The following is a 17,866-nucleotide window of genomic DNA, read 5'->3' as shown; positions in this document are numbered from 1 at the left end:
ATGACAGAAAGGCAGCAAGCTTCTATCTCAAGTTGTAACTTACTTTTCTCACTTCAGTTGAATATATCCATTTCAATGATCCAACCAACCCCTCACCTTGAATATATGCAAAAATACTTTCATTCGGGCCCCCAGAAACCTGCTCCATATTTCCACTATTAACTGGACCACAAAGGTTCAAATCTCCCAGGTTCAAACCCAAGTACAGTAGACTCTTCTCCCGTGACTCACACTTGTGCAACTAGCTGTGAAATTCTGACTATTCCATCTCTGAAATCTCTAATCATTCCCTATCCTCTTCCATTTCTAATATGTCCTTCCTCAGCTGACTTTTCTTTTCCTAGTCCTTCCAATTCCTCACACTCTACAATCTGTCTTATATTAGAATTGAGGTTTTTATCCTGAAATAAAATTTGAGTCATTTTACATTTTTGTCCAAAATCTTTCAATGGCCCAAATTCTCTCATGTAAAATTCAGATCCACTACAACTTCACTTTAATCTATCTTTCTGGTAGTCATTGCACTGTTTCTTGTCATGCATCCTTATCAATGCATTTCTTCCTTGGTCTAAGCACATGTCTGGTGCTCTACTACAGACTTCACTGTACACCCGAACTCCAGACCAAATTTCAATGCCCAATTCAACAGCTTCTGCCTCCAGTTACTTCCAACTTATGGGAGAAAAACAGCCTCTGATAAAACAAATGACAAAACAAACAATAAGGTAACAGGAACAGAAAGAACCACAGCCTATGGCCTCTGTGAAGAAAGAAAAGTTGATAAAGGAAGTAGCAGACCTTGTTTAATTAATATTTGAGAATGCTCATGTGACAAAAGGAAATATACTTTTAAGTTAAAATGTAAATAACTATGAAAGAAAATATCTAATAGATGAATGTTTTTTTGAAGAGGGAGTTAGAGGTAAGAGAGATAAAAAATATTTAATGAAATAATGGCCAGTTTTTTTTCCAAATTTGATGAAAACTACAAACCCACAGATCTAAGAAGCTTAATGAATCCAAATCAGAGGAAACATAAGATCTATTACTGGAGTTCTCAATAATGTTAAAATGTTAACACTATAATGTTACAAAGTCAGTTTTTCCAGTTAAGATGTCAGTTCTAAATTAATATTTACAATCAATGTAATTCCAAACAAAATCCCAATAGGTTTTGTTTTTCTGATAGAAATTTCCAGGCTGATTAAAAAACTTTTTGGAAATGCAATAAATAGCCAAAACTACCTTGAAAAAGAAGAATGAATTTTAAGGACTTACACTGCATGATTTTAATTCTTACTATAAAGCTATGGTTAATCCCTTGGAGTTCTAGGCAAGATCCCATTTGAAGAAGGGTTCTACTGCTAAATGCATGTTTGAAAACTCTTGCTGCAGTGTCATGGGACCCAGGGGAGGGGAGAGATTGAAGGAGATGAGGCGTATGGAATTGTGCTGCAATCAGGAGGTCCTTAGTGACATCTGAAGCTACAGGATAGTATTGGTAGGGAGAAAAACCAGATTTTGTGGGGTGAAGGAGTGAATAAGGGATGAGTGAGTGAGTGAGTGAGTAGTAGGTGAGTGATGAGTAAGTGAGTGAGTGGAAGGAAAATGCAGACAGCAAGTACAGATGACAAGTAAGAGGAGAAAGGAGGGATGCAGAGAATTATCCTGGTTGGGCAGCTCCTCCTCGTGCCCATACTCACTATCATTAATATGAGGGATGGCTTCTGAAATTAAAGGTGTTTTGATTAAAGCTATGGTCTTCAAGTGAGTTACTTGATTTGACAAGACCAAGACTCCACCAGTCTCTCACCCCATCCATTCTTCCAGTGACTACAAAATAGCTCTCAGATAACCCTAATGTTTGGCTGGTTAAATCACCATCATTTATTTTAGAAATATTTATATTTTTAAGTTCACTTTGGCTTTTCCATACCTGCATTACTGTTTAAAAAGAAAGCCCTACTGCTTAATTTAATCCCTACATTAAAATTTTAAAAAACCTTTTCAATTACAGTTAACATACAATATTAGTTTCAGATGTGCAACATTTAAAACCTACTTTTTGTTTAAGAAGACTCTCCTAGAATATTGTGCAATACAGAAATGTGAAGAATTTTTGTATATTTTTAATTTGTTCAATATTGAGGACAAATGTGCAGTTTATCTCAAATCACTGGATAAAAAACAAATAATCCGTACTATTAAATGCAATGATCAATTACTTAAGAAGGAAAAATCAACTGCTTAATTCCACTATACTTCAGGTTTCAAAGACCATAAATATGATAAATGTCTTAATTCCCACATCAAATTCACTGAAAATGAATGGCAGGTAACGCCAAGAACATAATCCTATTAAGTGTAGTTTGGTTTACTTAACTGCTGGTTTTCTACCTTGTCATTTTCTTGCCTATTCACATTGACCCACAGTTTTATGAAATAGGTTAAACCAGTGATAATTCATTCAATCCAAGTTTTAACACAACTGGCTGCAAATCAAATATTTTGCTGTTCTAAAATTACACAAATACCATCCTATCTTTAAACAACCAGCTTTCTGAGCAAGATAACTTTAAAAAGGATATTAAAGGCAGCTAATTAGTGGTAAATATATCAGTAGAGAGTGATAAATATGTCAATATGACAAAATCAATAATACATAAATATGAATACAATGACCCTGTTCAAGTACTGGGCATTATTATCACTGATTTAATCCCAAACTGCTCAAATATCAAATATTAGTAATATTATCATAAAAATAGGTGGATGCCAACAAATGCAAAAATAACAATAGTAAATATTCTAAACATTTATTCCTTTGAGTTAGACTAACATATACTTGTATAAAATTATGTGTATAGGTATAAATATTACACTATATATTAGGATATTTTTAAAAAATAGCTAATTGGAAAAACAAGGGTGCCTACTCTCTACCATAAATTAATTGTACCTGGCAGCTAGGTAAATCTTCCCCAAAAAGGTGGTGCTGAAGAAGGCTGGTGATTCTGAGGAAAGGTAAGCAGAAGTCCTGCAAGTATTTTTCCATGGATTCAGGAGACCAAGCAATAGGGTTAACCTAAAGTTGGAAAAAAAACCAAAAAAAACCTGAACAATTCATTATGTAACAGATAGGTATAGTTTAAAAAATTATATTCATAATTTAGACAACAAAATCTAAAATTTTAACTAAATAACCACTACATCTGGTCTTAGAGAGAGCATACCATTGCACCCTCCTGAGTTCCTTCTTCATGGTATAACTTTCCTTTAGATAGTTCACTTATCACAAGGCTCAATAACACTTCATAAGATTTTTCTGCATCACACGTATTCTGGAAAAAATTAAAATATTCCATCAGTCATTAAAAAGTAAAAAAAAACCTTTACATTGGAAAGAATACTTTTTAATGAGTACAGTGTAATTGTGATTACATTATTTTTAAAGCATGTAAGCTTCATTTCTTCAAAAACCTGTATACAACAGTATACCTCTGGATTCACAATGAAATTGGGTAGGTGACTAAATACTTCTCTAAAAGACACCATATAAGTTATATAATGTATGTATAAATAAACATATGTAAATGATAAATGTTGACCCAGTAATTCCCATTGCTGGAAATTCTTCCTAAGAAAACATTCTGAAAGAAAAAAACAACTATATACCCAAGACATTCAGTGAAGCACTATGATAGTAAAAAATCAGAAATGATCAACAAAACTGAGGCAGTTACCCAAATTATGACATATCAATTCAAAAGAATATTTTATAGGCAGTGAATTGACAAATTAAGGTGTGTAAAAAGTGTTTATAACGTGATGTGAAAAATGCCAGAAGTATGTATGTACACCATTATAGTAGTATAAATAATATATGCATAAAATTGAAGAAACTATGGATTGCGAAATTTTTTAACAACTTCCCTCAAATTCCCTGAATAGGATTTGTACAAATTATTTAATGTAAAAATAAAATAGGACAATATATTTATTACAGAATGTACACACATTACATTAAATAACAGTCTAAAAATTATTAAATTTAATCTACTTTTTATAATAAAGGAAAAATAATGGCTATTTATAAATTCAAATTTCTTTCAATGAGATTTTTATACATAAGGAAATGCACCTCTTTTTATATTCACTGAGATAGTAAAGGTTGTTGCAAATTACAGTAAAGTGTAAATTGGGATGAAGTGATAACTTTGCTATGATATCATATATTCTACTCATTAACTATACTTTTTAAATAATAAAATATAAAAATTGAGTAAACGCTATGGAACATAACTTTATCCTGAATTTTTAAGGCACTGATAGTCTGGACAACCAAGTTTGTTATCTGATGACATTCAGTCTTTCTGTAGTTCCTCACTGTTTCACACATGCTATTGTGCTCTCCTCAACTAGGCAGTAAATTCCAAAAAGTAAGGAACAATTGTTTTGTATTATGCATGTATCTCTTTGCATAACAAAAATCTGAGCAATAAATTATCTACTGGCTAACTAATGAAATTAATTTCAGTAATGCTGGAGTTTTCAATCTTAGAACTTCCCTGAGTGTGCCTCTTTTGATAATCAATTGTTTGCATTATATTTAAATCACTCCTCTTTCCATTCTGCCATATTCACTCAGCCATGTAGTATTATCATCTCTGTTTTTTTAACTATAAAAACATCTGCAATATTGTATATCAACTATACTTTAACAGAAAATCAAGTCCTTTTACTCAACTCCAGTCAAATTAAAAAAAATTAGATAAGTCAATAATTTCATATTTAAGAAAGTCTTAGTAAAATACATTTTATAAAGACAATATTTGATTAAGCCAAAGAGGAGGCTTCATAAGGCTTAAGAAGAGGGTTTTGAGACCATGAATGAAAGCCCTAGAATCAATCAGAAGAATCCTATGGGAGAGGTGGCAAAGGTATGTGGGTTAAATAAAGAAAAGGATCAAGGGTTGAGAGATGCAACAAATACTGTGCTGGGTAGATGCTTTGTCTAAATTGTAGTGCTTAAACTTTTGGGGGTGACAGGCCCTTTGAGTATATAATGGATACTATGGTCCTACTTCCAGCAAAACTAAACCAAACAAAGGACCCCAGATTAAGAAATCCTGGTATAAACTCTCTTTTAACAGATATCCCAAAGAACCAAAAGAACACAATTTATATATACTAAATGTAATGATAATTTCTTTAACACAACTAAACCTCATTATCAAATCAACTCTAATATCCCTTTCAAAAATACATAGTGCTTATATTTTTATTGCCCTAGGTCAGATTAGAACTGGCAAAAATCTGTTTTCACTGGAATTATCATCTGAGGATAAGGAATTATAGGCATGGAATGAATGAGACTCAATGAAGAAAGAAAAGGAGGAAGAAAAGGAATGAGGGAAGAAAAGAAGTAAAGGAAGAAGGAAATGAGAAAAAAAGGAATGAATGATGCAGAAATCGAAGTAGTTATAGAAGTCACAGTGATATTATTTTATTACTCATAAATATCGTTGTTGCTATTACTTACAATATGCTATATATCTAAATGTTTAAATCTACTGCAGAAAAAGCTAATAACATGTGGCAAACTAGCCTACAGAACATCATAATTTTTGTTTTCATTCACTAAAGCAATCTTATGTGGCTATAAACTTCTAATTTAAGCTCTGATAAGAATCTGACTCATATTGTTTTAAGTATTTTTAAAAATAGCTAATAATTATCAAATTGAGAAAGAAAGTTGAAAGAAAATTACCTAAATTAGTTTATGTTCCTGCCATCATAGATTTACAATTGTCTAATTTTCTGTAATTATGGTCTCATTTTAGCAGTCAGATGAATAGATTTAGACCCAAATCACATCAGAAAATGTTTTAAATGTATAATTTTTCATGATTAGACAGTTTACTAAGAAAACATAGCTAAACAATGACAGCAAAGAAACATAATACATTTGATTTAAATACTAACACTCCAAATAACAGATTAGAGTGCATTCAGAAAATTGAAAGAATATTTAGAGAAAAAGAAAGATAATTTCCAAAGGCAAAATTATCTAAGAATCAAATAAGAACAAAGAGGAAAAAAATCATTGAAGGAAAAGACAGAAATCCATTTTGAGAACTTAGAATAATAAAATTTTAGAAGTCATATATTCCAAATTCTCATTTACTTTGAGAGAGCTGAGGTTCAGAGAGCTTTTATGTCTTGACCAAAAAAATAATATCTCTGCTGAGTGGTAGGAGCTTGGCCTAGTATTCAGGATCAGTGGCCAACACCCATGTCTTTAATTAAGACATAAGGAACATTGTGATGATACTATAATAAATTTTGTACATATAATCATGATTTGAGAGTAAATTAGTGATAAAAATGAAGGTTATATTGAATACATTTCATGTATTTATAATTGATTTTCTCTCATTTGATACAAGTAGATATGATAACAGAAACTTTTCAATGCTGTACAAAACTTCTGTAAGAGTTTTATAAGCCAATCAAAAGGTTCACTTTATATTACACCTATTATTTTTTCCTACCAATTTCCCCAAATAAAAACTGAAGTACTGCTTTTATTTTAACCATCTCTAAGCTAAACAAATCAGTCAGTTCTCTGGTTCTATACCACTCCATTTCTTCTCAAGCCACTGAAAATACTTAACGTTTAACTAAACTTGCATAATTTTTCTGAATTGTTCACATAATTTTAACTTAAAGAGAACTCCTTTAAATTTGCTAAGAATTTATATTTATTCCAATATGAGAAAAAAAGTAGTATTTAAAGGGGCATAATTAAAAAAAGGTTAGGATTTTTAAATTTAGAAGTGATGATTGAAAAGCCATCTTTGGATTGTGACTGGGGAAACAGACAAGGAGAAGCCAACAGGTAATTAAAATAGGTAAGTCTGCAGACATTTTATTACGTCCTCACTGTGTCAGCACAATTTTATAACTTCTCTAAGTTTAAGGCTTGCAGCAAAAGCAAAATAAAACTTCCCAAATATAAAGAGATAAAGGCCAAGGTTTAGAGATCGATGCAGAATACCTCAATGTACACAGAAAACATCTTAAAACTTTTTTTAGCCTGAAGGTATTCCATTTCCAATTAAAATATTGTTACTAACTCATTTTGCCTTTCAAACACCTAATCTCATTCATTCATATCTCCAACTTAAATGATCAGATGAGACACTCACCTTTTTGAGAGCACCTGTGTGTTTCCAGGATGACCTGTCTTCCTCGTTGCATTTAACCGAAAGTGCGGCAAGAGCTTGTGTGTAGAGTAGCGTAAAAAGCACCTTCACTATGCAGGTGAAGTGGTCTATAAAAGAGAAAGAGATCATTATTTCTTTGGAATCTAGACATTTTGTACTCAAGATAATTTCACAAATATATGCCTTTCCTTGCATGTGTAATTGGCTTTTATTCAACACTTTAGTTAATAACATGAAATTATAATGTGATGATATATTTTCTACTCAACAGATCTGAAATTATGAAAGTTCCTTTTAGAAGATCAGAGTGCTAATGCCGCACTACCTTGGAATAGCTGTGTAACCTTGGCAAATACCCTTACTGGACATCAGGTGCTTAATAACAATGGGAGTTTGAGTACTTAAAACCAATACTTCATCTACTTCTAATATGATATAGATATATAATATAATATAATATAATATAATATAATATAATATAATATGTAATATAATACAATATAAAACTTCTAAAGTTAAAAAATAGAAAGCCCAATATTTTAGGTACTCTGAGTTTTAAAACTCAATGAAAACTATAACAATGCAAAAGCAATAGGAACAATAATGTAAAATGCTGGTGACATCTGGCTCATATTAAGTACTTAATAAGTGGTAGCTTAATAATCATTATTAACATTTATATAGACCTAATAACTTAGAAAATTTCCACAAATGTCTCATTCAATCTCAAAACAGTGTCAGTTGGACAAGTGTGCTTCAAAAGGATGGGCCTGTGCTAACAAAGCTACTAAGGACCCAGGTCTACACTTAAATCCATACAGACCATTCAGAGTCAGGGTTCTTCTATTATATTATGCTGCCCTCTAGTAAATGGGTATTACCATTTAATCAGTTGCTAAATTCAGAAACTTGCAGACATTCTTGACACTTTCCTGTCTCTTTCTCCCCATGTTAAAACAAATCACCAAATCCTATCTATTCTATTTTTAAAATATCTCACAGTGAGTTCCAAGACTCTGGACCAGGCTTCCACCCTTTCTTTCCCAGACCTATAATCTCAGACTAAGCAGCTGTGTTGGGGTCCCCAAGACCACTCCCAGGTTTGATGATTCACTCGGAGGAAAATTAATTGGGAGCTTAAAGAATGACATACCTTACAATAGCAGGAGATAAACAGACAATGTCCATTATGTAGAAATTGGTTTTATGCAAAAGAGCAAAATAATGCATCGGGTTTTTCAGTTGCTAATCAAACAAAATCTCAAGATGGCTTTTTTGGACCATTTTCTTCAGATCCATGACACTCTACCTCACAATGCAGTGTAGTTTTCACCTCCTTTGCCCCCCTAAGAGGTAACTTGGCATAACTCTGTGTGAATGATGTGACCAAATGCCAAATGAAGAAACCAGGCATTGTTTCTGTCACAGAGAAATATGTTTGAGAAACAATGTGATGCAATTATTAACCAGAGCTAGTACGACTCAAAGATGTACTGATGGGCAAAGAGGTCTCCTCAGCATTGTCAGAAATGCAGCCTAATAGCCAGGGTCATTATGCAGGGTGTCAGCATTAATACATATCCTTACAATAAAAACACAGATACAATAAAGACCACCAACTGTTAACCATTACATTAATAGGTGGGTAGAAAAGGAAAATTTAGGGCCCGCCGAGTGGCGCGATGGTTAAGAACTCGCTTGGGATGCCAGAGGGCCCCGGTTCGGATCCCACATATGAGGGCCAGTGACACTGCCCTCCACAGCTAAGATGCTGAACAACAGCTCAACCTGGAGCTGGGCTGCCATGAGTCGCCGGCGACGGCGTGGGCTGCAGTCCCTGTGGCAGTGGGTTGCCATGGGCTACCGTGTGTGGCCAGCAGCCAGCGTGAGCGGCCAGCAGCCGCTGTGAGCGGCCGTCCAGAAGCCGGCGACTGATCTGCCTCGCCAGAGAAGAGCGCAATGATGGTGCCAACTTGGGCCAGTGAAGCAACGTCCTCCACAACTAGACTGAAGAACAAAACGACAGCAACTTGTCTGTTCCCCTTTCCCCAATTCCCCAGCACTGTTCCCATCCCCCCAATTTCCCAATAAAAATCTTTAAAAAAAAAAAAAAGAAAGAAAAGAAAAGGAAAATTTATATTAGCAACTCTACCTCCCTATCTATAACTTCCCAACTTTTCAAAGATAGCTGTCTGCGGGAAATTAAATTAATATAATTGAGTTCTGAACTTCCTAGCAATTAAACAAAGCTCTCTATCTAGTTAAATACAAAGCTCAAAGTTCTCTATCCAGTTCTCAATGTGTAACAGACTAAAAAATTTTAATAAATGGCAATATTTTTTCTGGCTTTAAATTCTAAGAGGAATTCATTACTATAATAACACCGAGCAACATGTTATACAATGTGTTGGAAGCTGTTTTATAAAAACAATACAGATAACCCAATCTTGAATTATTATGAAGTTTTAAGAAATAATATAAATCACAGGTTTTTTAAAGTAATTCTAACTAAAGTTAATCACTGCTAAATACTTAGCTCTCTGGTTCCCCAAAGGCAAATTTCATGTTTTATTCATCTTTGCATAATACCTCCAGCATCTGGCAAAGCAACTAGCAACCTGGCACATAGTAGGTACTCATTAAATATTTCTTGAACTGAATCTGGCAATGACTTTTACAATTAAGTACCAAATAAACATTTGTTTATTAAATTTGTCCACCAAACACTTTTAAAATATTTTTTAAGGTATAGTCACTAACAGTATTATAAATTTTTACATAAGATGTTTTCCTGAATCAATTCTATTCATTTAACCATTATTAAATTCAGTAGATCAATTTTCTTGACTCATATTTTAGTAAACAATTTTAAAGTATGTTTCTACTAGGTTAAATTTACTAGGTTCAGTTAATTCAATGTATTACATGCCCTTTCAGCATTAACTTCACCCTCTGTTGTAAACTAGTGTCAATAATTATCTGATGAGGAGGAAGATGCACCAGCTACAGCTCTCAGATACTGAAACAATAAGTCCTTTTCATATTAACTGAAATATTTGTCTTTTAAGATAGATATTGATTATAGAAATAAAACTACTTGTATATATCAATTTCCTTCACTTTTACCTCTTCAGGTTTATGTAGTAATTCTGCTTGTAAATCAAATGTATAGTTAAATAAAATATTTAACTATTTTTCAGTCATTATAAAACAAAGAAATTTTTTTATATTTCAAAATGTAATACTACTAATATAATGAGAAGAGCACAGTCAGGGTAAACCAGCATAACTCTAAAACAACTGTTGCCCTAACCTAACCAAACTAACACAAAAAAACCCCTGAAGAATTTATAACTAATTTTGCAAAGAGATGAACTTCAATAGGCTATTTGACAGATTCATATTTTAAAGTCTGCAAAATAAATGATGAAATTCATACACATAGCCAAACCCCCCAAAACTTACATTCAACAATATCTGAAGTTTGGCAGTTCCTCAAGAAGTTAAACACAGATTTACCATGACCCCACAATTCCACTTCTAGCTGTGTACCCAAAAGAATTGAAAACAGGTGTTCAAACCAGAACCTGTACATAAATGTTCACAGCAGCACTACTCTTAGCCAAAATGTGGAAACAATCCAAATGTCCATCAACTGAAGAACAGATAAACAGAATGTGGTATATCCATACAATGGAATATTACCCAGCCATAAAGAATGAATTACGACATATACCATAACATGGATGAACTTGAAAATGTTATGCTAAGCAAAAGGAGCCAGACATGAAAGGCCACATACTGTATAATTTTATTAATATGAATTATTCAGTACAGGCAAATCCATAGAGACAGAAAGTAGATTAGTGGTTACCAAGGGTTACAGGAAGAAGGAAATGGGCAGTGACTGTTTATGGGTACAAAGCTTTTTTTCAGGCTGATGAAAATGTTCTGGATCTAGATAATGGTGATGGTTGTACAACATGGTAAATGTACTGTGCATTTTCAAATTGTTAAGATGGTGAATTTTATGTTGTGCAAATTTTATAATTAAAAACATTAATCCAAAATTTGCAGTGCTAGTATAAATAAAATATTATGCTTATTTATTAATGACATTACTTAATTCTTTACAGAGTATCATAATTTGAACGAAATATCAATTTACCTATATTTAAAACAATCACTTCATATCCTGAGGTTAGAAGTTTTACCAAAAGATCACACACAGAGGCGATCTTCCCCAGTGACAAGGCCTTTATGCAACCACAGATGTTCTTTCCAGGGTAACTTATAATAGCACACGAAAACAAAACAAAGCAGAAACACTGTTCCCACCAAAGGAGAAGAGTTAATTATTTGAAAGACTATTTTAAATGTCTTCAAATGAAAACTATAGACTGTGGAGCAATAATTAAAATGTATTTTTGGATTTTCAGTTTAATTTTTTAAAAACAAAGGTTTTCAGAGTGATTTCCCCATGTCTTCATCTCATTATGAACTAAAAGCTAAAAAGAATAGACCCATAAGGGAAAAGAAATTATTTCATTGTCATCCAGATATAGATACAGATATAGATATAGATATGTAGATATATATACCTATTTAGATATATAGAAAAATATATATCTATATGTATCTATACCTATCTATCTATCTATCTATCTATCTATCTATCTATCTTTCTATGTGATTGCTACACATGAATAGTAGAAAAAACAGTGCTACTTACCTCTAAATATTTCCATCAGACTAAATATTGTATTTGTCCCCACGGTTCATAGAAAATTCATTATCTATGCTACATAATCTAAGATGTGCCTTACCTTTGCGTAGAGGTTGTGGCATCATTAAGATCTGGATGAGCAGAAGGGATGTGACATCATGATAAAGAATTGGAACCTCAGGCTGTTCTTCACTTCCCAGCCTGAAAGAAAAACGCATAATCACTTTAGACAGTATTACACATCTTTTCTTTCTAACTCATTTTATATTTCACATATATGTCTATGGAACAGAAATCAAATTTTCATAAGCAACTGAGAAATCTCAAAAGAAAAAGTCAGGGGCCATATTTTTTACCTAAATATATAATCTTTTAGACTCATATATTTCATTCACTTTTCCTTATATAAAAAAATTATATAGAAATTGTATTAGGTCTTACTAAACAACTGGCATGCATTAACTTGATTATGAGTCTTTGATCTCTTACATTACAGAAATCAAATGAAGCATTAAATGAAACTTAAGGGAATTAGTTTTACTACAAATGAGGTGACACTTGCTTTCATGAAATTAGCACTAAAGAGTAAATGGTCACATTATAAAAAAAGAACAGATACAACTCATAAACAAGTTACACAGAAAAGGCATGGTTAATAGCTCTTGTTAAAAAGTTGTTTCAGGAGGCCGGCCAAGTGGCTCAGTTGGTTAAGAGTTGGCTTAAGAGTGCGAGCTCTGAGCAACAGGGCCGTCAGTTTGATTCCCACATGGGCCAGTGACGCTGTGCTCAAGCTGAGCTGTTGCTGTTGCTGAGCTGCCAACAGGTGGCAGGATGGCTCAGCTGGTGAGAGCACGTGTTCCTAACAACAAGATTGCCTGTTCAATGGTGGGCTACGCCCACCTGCAACTAAGAATGAACTTGGCACCTTGAGCTGAACTGCCACCCGGATGGCTCAGTGGATAGAGCGTGTGCTCTTAACAACAAGGCTGCTGGTTCAACCCCCCGCATGGGATGATGGCTACGCCCACCCACAACTAAGACTGAACACAGCACCTTGAGCTTAGAGGCCATGAGCTGCCAATGGGAAGCCAGATGGCGACGGGCGCCCTCCACAATGAAGATTGAAGAACAACAACTTTTCTGTTCTCCTTCCCCAATTCCCTAACACTGTTCCTGCCCCCCAATTCCCCAATAAAATTTTTAAAAAAAAAAAAAAAGAATTTCAATCTTATTTTTATACTTAACCATTTTTTAAAAACAGTTTTAACTGGCTTTAATATTTCACTAATACTTACTGTGAATTCATCTCTTCTACTAACTGCGTAAGCCTGCTCCAGGGATTATATTCAGAATCAATGCTGTAAAGCCGCATGTGCAAGGCTAATACAAGGAACAGCTGATCTAAATAAATTGAAGAAAAGGTAATTAGAAAGTTTACAAAGTTCTTCCAGAACAAAACTCCGACAAAATTTCCAGCTTCGTAAGGAAATGTTTCCTATCCTTATAATCCACCAAGTTTAAGTATCAACTACCTCATGCTCTCTTTTAAGGTAAACTCTGAAATACATCTAAATAATTTCTGCTGGCATGTGGACTGTCCCTCATGCTTAATCGTAATACAGGAATGGTTTGTTTTTCTCATCTGTCACAGACCTACTTTTTCTGGGCTTTATGCCAAGGAATTGTAATCTCTTCCTAACCAAAATTTACTATTGTCTTCAATATTCTACTCTAATATGGACAAGAACATCCATATAAATCACTGCCACGTAAAGCTTTCTTTGCCTAATATTTTGCCCTAAATCTTTAGATTGAATTGTGTCTTCATCATCTTTTGATTCAATATGAAGGAAAAAATAACTGAAATAGAGTATTATTTAGGAGGACTAATCCAGCTATTTTCATTTCTTCTACCTAAATCATAATAATAATCTACCTGTCTTAGCTTTCAACAAAATTCTGCTCATGACATTTATAAGAAAACTATTTATTTAAAATTTTTTAATTATCCAGGAAAAAAATCCTAAATTTTGCTTTTGTATCACATGTCCTTTTTTTGGTATAAATAACAAGGACTGCATTAAACTATTCTGCCACGAATACTCAAAAATATTTGTGAATCAAAAGTAATTTTCTAGAAAGTTAGGTAATACTTCTTGACATATGATCAAAATTAATGCTTAAAACCAGAAAAAGTTAGCCAATGACAAATATTGTTGTCATTTATTCTCTAAATTAAAGTAATCAAAACTAAAAATTTTGTTTCTCTGTGCAACTAACTTAGAAATCAACTATATTTTAGATTCTTACATGGGGTGGGGGAGGAAGAAGGGGAGGAGGAGGCGGGGAGGAGGAGGCGGGGAGGCGGACTGGTGGTGGTGGTGGTGGTGGCAGCTTTGGTAAACTATTGTAAGGCATTTGAGAGCTATAAGATGAACAAAATAAATGTTCCACTCTGTTTGGCAGGGCAGAGGAAATGGAGGGTGGACAGCGGGGCTAAAACCTAATACTGTACATACATTGAAATTTCAATCTGATCTCTCTATAACACACAGAAAAACCTAAATGCCTTACCCTCCTTCACCGCCTGTCTATAAGCCAATATACAGTCTAAATCCTTTCTTACAATATCTTCATCCTATTAATGGCTAACACTAGGTGAATGTTCATTATGTGCCAAGTATTACTTAATAATCATTTTATATAGGTTTTCTTGATTAATTTTTACAAAAATTATACCAGGTAGGTAATACTGTTATCCCAATTTTGAGACAAGTAAGTTTCCCAAATTTCCAGTTTTTCCAGTAACCTGGTTCCATTGATAACACTAAGAGCAAGGGACATTTTTAGCAGAGAAATAACATGATGAAAGATACACGGGTCATTTTCATTTCAATTCAATTATACATAAAAGATTGTTTTTACCAAGCATATAATTTATAATTTTAAAAAGTGTTTAAAAGTAAAAGTGTTAATAAACTAAATTCCTCTAGCAAGTTGCAAAGTAAGGACTTTTGCATTATTTTTACATAGGTGTTAACTGAATCTAAGAGCTCTTTTTTAATATATCCTTTCAAGATGAAAGTTAATTATCTTAAAGTTTATCTGATTTAATTTAAAAAAAAGTTTCAGTTTTACTAACCTGTTTTGCATTAAAACCATGACTAGCATAGACATAATGTTGTAATCTGCCTATTCTCCTACCCTGTACAATAGTTAAAGAAATACAAATGTTAGAAGGAAACTTATTCATCTTCTTATATTCCCTCATTCTACAGATGAGGAAATAGGCCCAGAGGAAGGATTTACCTTGTCAAGTCACCATTTTATTGGAAAAACTATTAATAGAATTCAAGATTACTGCTTCCTAGTTATTTCTACCACTCCACTTCTCCTTGGGGTTTTTAATGATTTTTTTAAAAGTACAAAATTCCTTTTTTAATACACACACACACACACACATACATACACACACACACACACCTTTCCATTCCTATGAAAAATTTATATTGCAACCCTGAGGTATCTTCTAAAACTATTAATTCAATATATATCAAGAGTCTTTGGCACTGGCTTTAACTAGAACTAAAGAATAATAACCTATCTAATGAGGTACATCTACCTTTCAAAAACTATACTGAAAATTGCAGATAACTTCAGTAGGAAACAGAGAATTGGCCAACTAACAATCAATACTTTGAATTATGTTTATACAATTCACTGTGTGTTTTCAAAATTTAATCTGAGACCTATAAGTAAAAATGAACTCTACCATTCATTTTGCAGTTAAAAAATGTTTCTTATAGTAAACAAATATTGACAATAATAGACATAGGATAAGGAAAACCTACAATCATAAAATAAAAAAGTTAAAAACTAAAAATAATGGGAAAATGTTATTAAACACCAACTCTGTGTATGATATTTTAAAAGTTGAAAAATAGGTGTATCAGGAAAACATATTATTAAAAAGAACAGATAACTCCTTTTCTGGAATGATACATTTTAAAGTTCTAAAGTTAGACCTACATTTATCAAAGGGTTTGGAAATGAGAAACATTAAATTAACTTACAGGTGTGCTGTGATTTCAACATTTATATAAGAGGCACACCACTGTCTAGTAGGAGCCAGGAAGTCCCGGATTTGAATCTCTTCTCTCTCCTCTCCTGAACTTGCAGTACCACTCTGCCCTGGTTCTCCTCCAGTTCCTTCTCAGTTACTTGTACATCTCTTCTTCCTCTACTGAACCCTAACAGGTGTTATTCTCCATAAGAAAGGAAAAGGGATCCCTTCTTAGTCCTCTTTCCCTCTCATGATGCACACACTTCTTCACCTAAGATCAACTCCCACCTCTACCTATAAATTTACCATTCACAAATTTCTCTAGCACTTCAGATGTCCGACAGGCACTACAAAATCAATATATCCAAAATTAAACTGATTATATAGCCCAGTCCAGCTCCAATGTTCATTTCCTCTTATAATTCCTATTTGAGTGAACAACACAACTGTCCATGCAAACATACAAGGGAAAACTTGGGAGTCATCTCCAACATCCTTGTCCTTCGTAGCCAATTACCAACCCTACTGGTTCTGCCTCCTAACCTCCATCCTCTTCTGCTCCACTCCACTGCTACATTTCTCAACTGGATTACTCAATAGAGTGCTCATTCAGCTTTATGTCTGTTGTTTCACCCCCTTCCAATCCCTGTAAACAATAAAGCCATTCACATTATCGCATAATTGTGAACCACTAAAGGAATAAGCACAGAAAGCCCTTCAGGAGCCAACCCCTGTCTTCTTCAGGCTTATTTACTAACCTTCTTTCCTACCTTTCCCTACCCAAGTGTTCCCCAGTGTGTCATGTTGTCTCACTCTGTCTTTGCAAACAGTTCTCTCAGCCTAGAATAGTACCTTCTCGTTTTCAAGGCAAACTTGATTCATCTTTCAAGAGCCAGCTCAAGGACTCCTCTGTAAAATTTTTTCCAATACCATACCTGAGACAGATGCAAGCATCCCTTGCTTTATGCGTTCTTATACCTTGAGTTAACTCTATTTTATCACTTTTTATACTGCCCTGTAATTATTTTTCACTTGTGTTCCTTTCCTATTAGATGGTGAGAGTTCCTTGAAGAAGATAATTGTCTTTTCCTGTTTCTACTTCCTAGGTTAGTACAGTGCTTGACACATGACAGGATTTTTTTTAAAGTATGCTGAATACTGTGTGACTAAATCAACAATCCAGTAAAAAAAATCATACAATATAAGCATATAATTCATGGTGAATTTATACTCTTCCTTTTCTGTCATAATAACACACTGGCTCAGTAACCAAGAAGTAGGCCAATTAATCAGCCCTAATTTCACTGTCCCTAAAGAGACTGACCTCTGAACTCTAACTACTAAAGCAAAGCTTGACCTACTTGCTCCCATCTTCTTCTTCACCGTGCTGGTTGCTGTGACACTCACCTGGGATGAAGAATTCTATTTATTAAATACCTAATTAAATTCTCTACAACTGTGACAAATCTAAGGTATTATAATGTGCTTAAGCACAACACAGACCCATCACTCCTAAAACAGAAAGCCCCACTCAATGACTGGTTTGTCCTTAAAAAAACCTAAGACTTAATTAAAAGAACTCTCAGCTGGAACAAAAAGGTAAGATTCAACAATCGCTTCTATCTTTGTCAATTTTTAAAGTAAGACTATTTTATACACACACAAAAATCTATGAAGTAAAAACGTAACTCCAACTTTATTGTAAAATTAATAGGTTTACATGTATAACTATGAATACCATGCATACATATGAAACATCATTATGACAATTTTTATGACTTAAGGAAACTGAACCCAAAATTGTTACATGTTAAAATCTTTTTAAAATGCTTTTGAAAGAGATGTTCA

At 33.5% G+C, this 17,866-nt stretch overlaps 1 protein-coding gene across 1 annotated transcript in view; it reads right to left on the bottom strand.

Annotated features, from left to right (window-relative positions):
* The window catches only part of UBR3 (ubiquitin protein ligase E3 component n-recognin 3), a 207,722-nt gene that overhangs the window by 13,519 nt on the left and 176,337 nt on the right, over positions 1-17,866 (bottom strand). Inside the window, exons 29-34 of the mRNA XM_019656794.1 lie at positions 14,695-14,782; positions 13,251-13,450; positions 12,056-12,156; positions 7,212-7,336; positions 3,234-3,341; positions 2,960-3,085 (exon numbers count right to left, since the gene is read on the bottom strand). Of these exons, the coding sequence (XP_019512339.1) occupies positions 2,960-3,085; positions 3,234-3,341; positions 7,212-7,336; positions 12,056-12,156; positions 13,251-13,450; positions 14,695-14,782 (748 nt within the window). The remainder of the gene's footprint in view (positions 1-2,959; positions 3,086-3,233; positions 3,342-7,211; positions 7,337-12,055; positions 12,157-13,250; positions 13,451-14,694; positions 14,783-17,866) is intronic.

The sequence above is a fragment of the Hipposideros armiger genome, unplaced genomic scaffold (genome assembly GCF_001890085.2).
Source record: "Hipposideros armiger isolate ML-2016 unplaced genomic scaffold, ASM189008v1 scaffold_266, whole genome shotgun sequence".
Classification (NCBI taxonomy): domain Eukaryota; kingdom Metazoa; phylum Chordata; class Mammalia; order Chiroptera; family Hipposideridae; genus Hipposideros; species Hipposideros armiger.
Note: the sequence above shows the minus strand (reverse complement) of the source record. Positions and strands in the feature narration are given on the sequence as shown.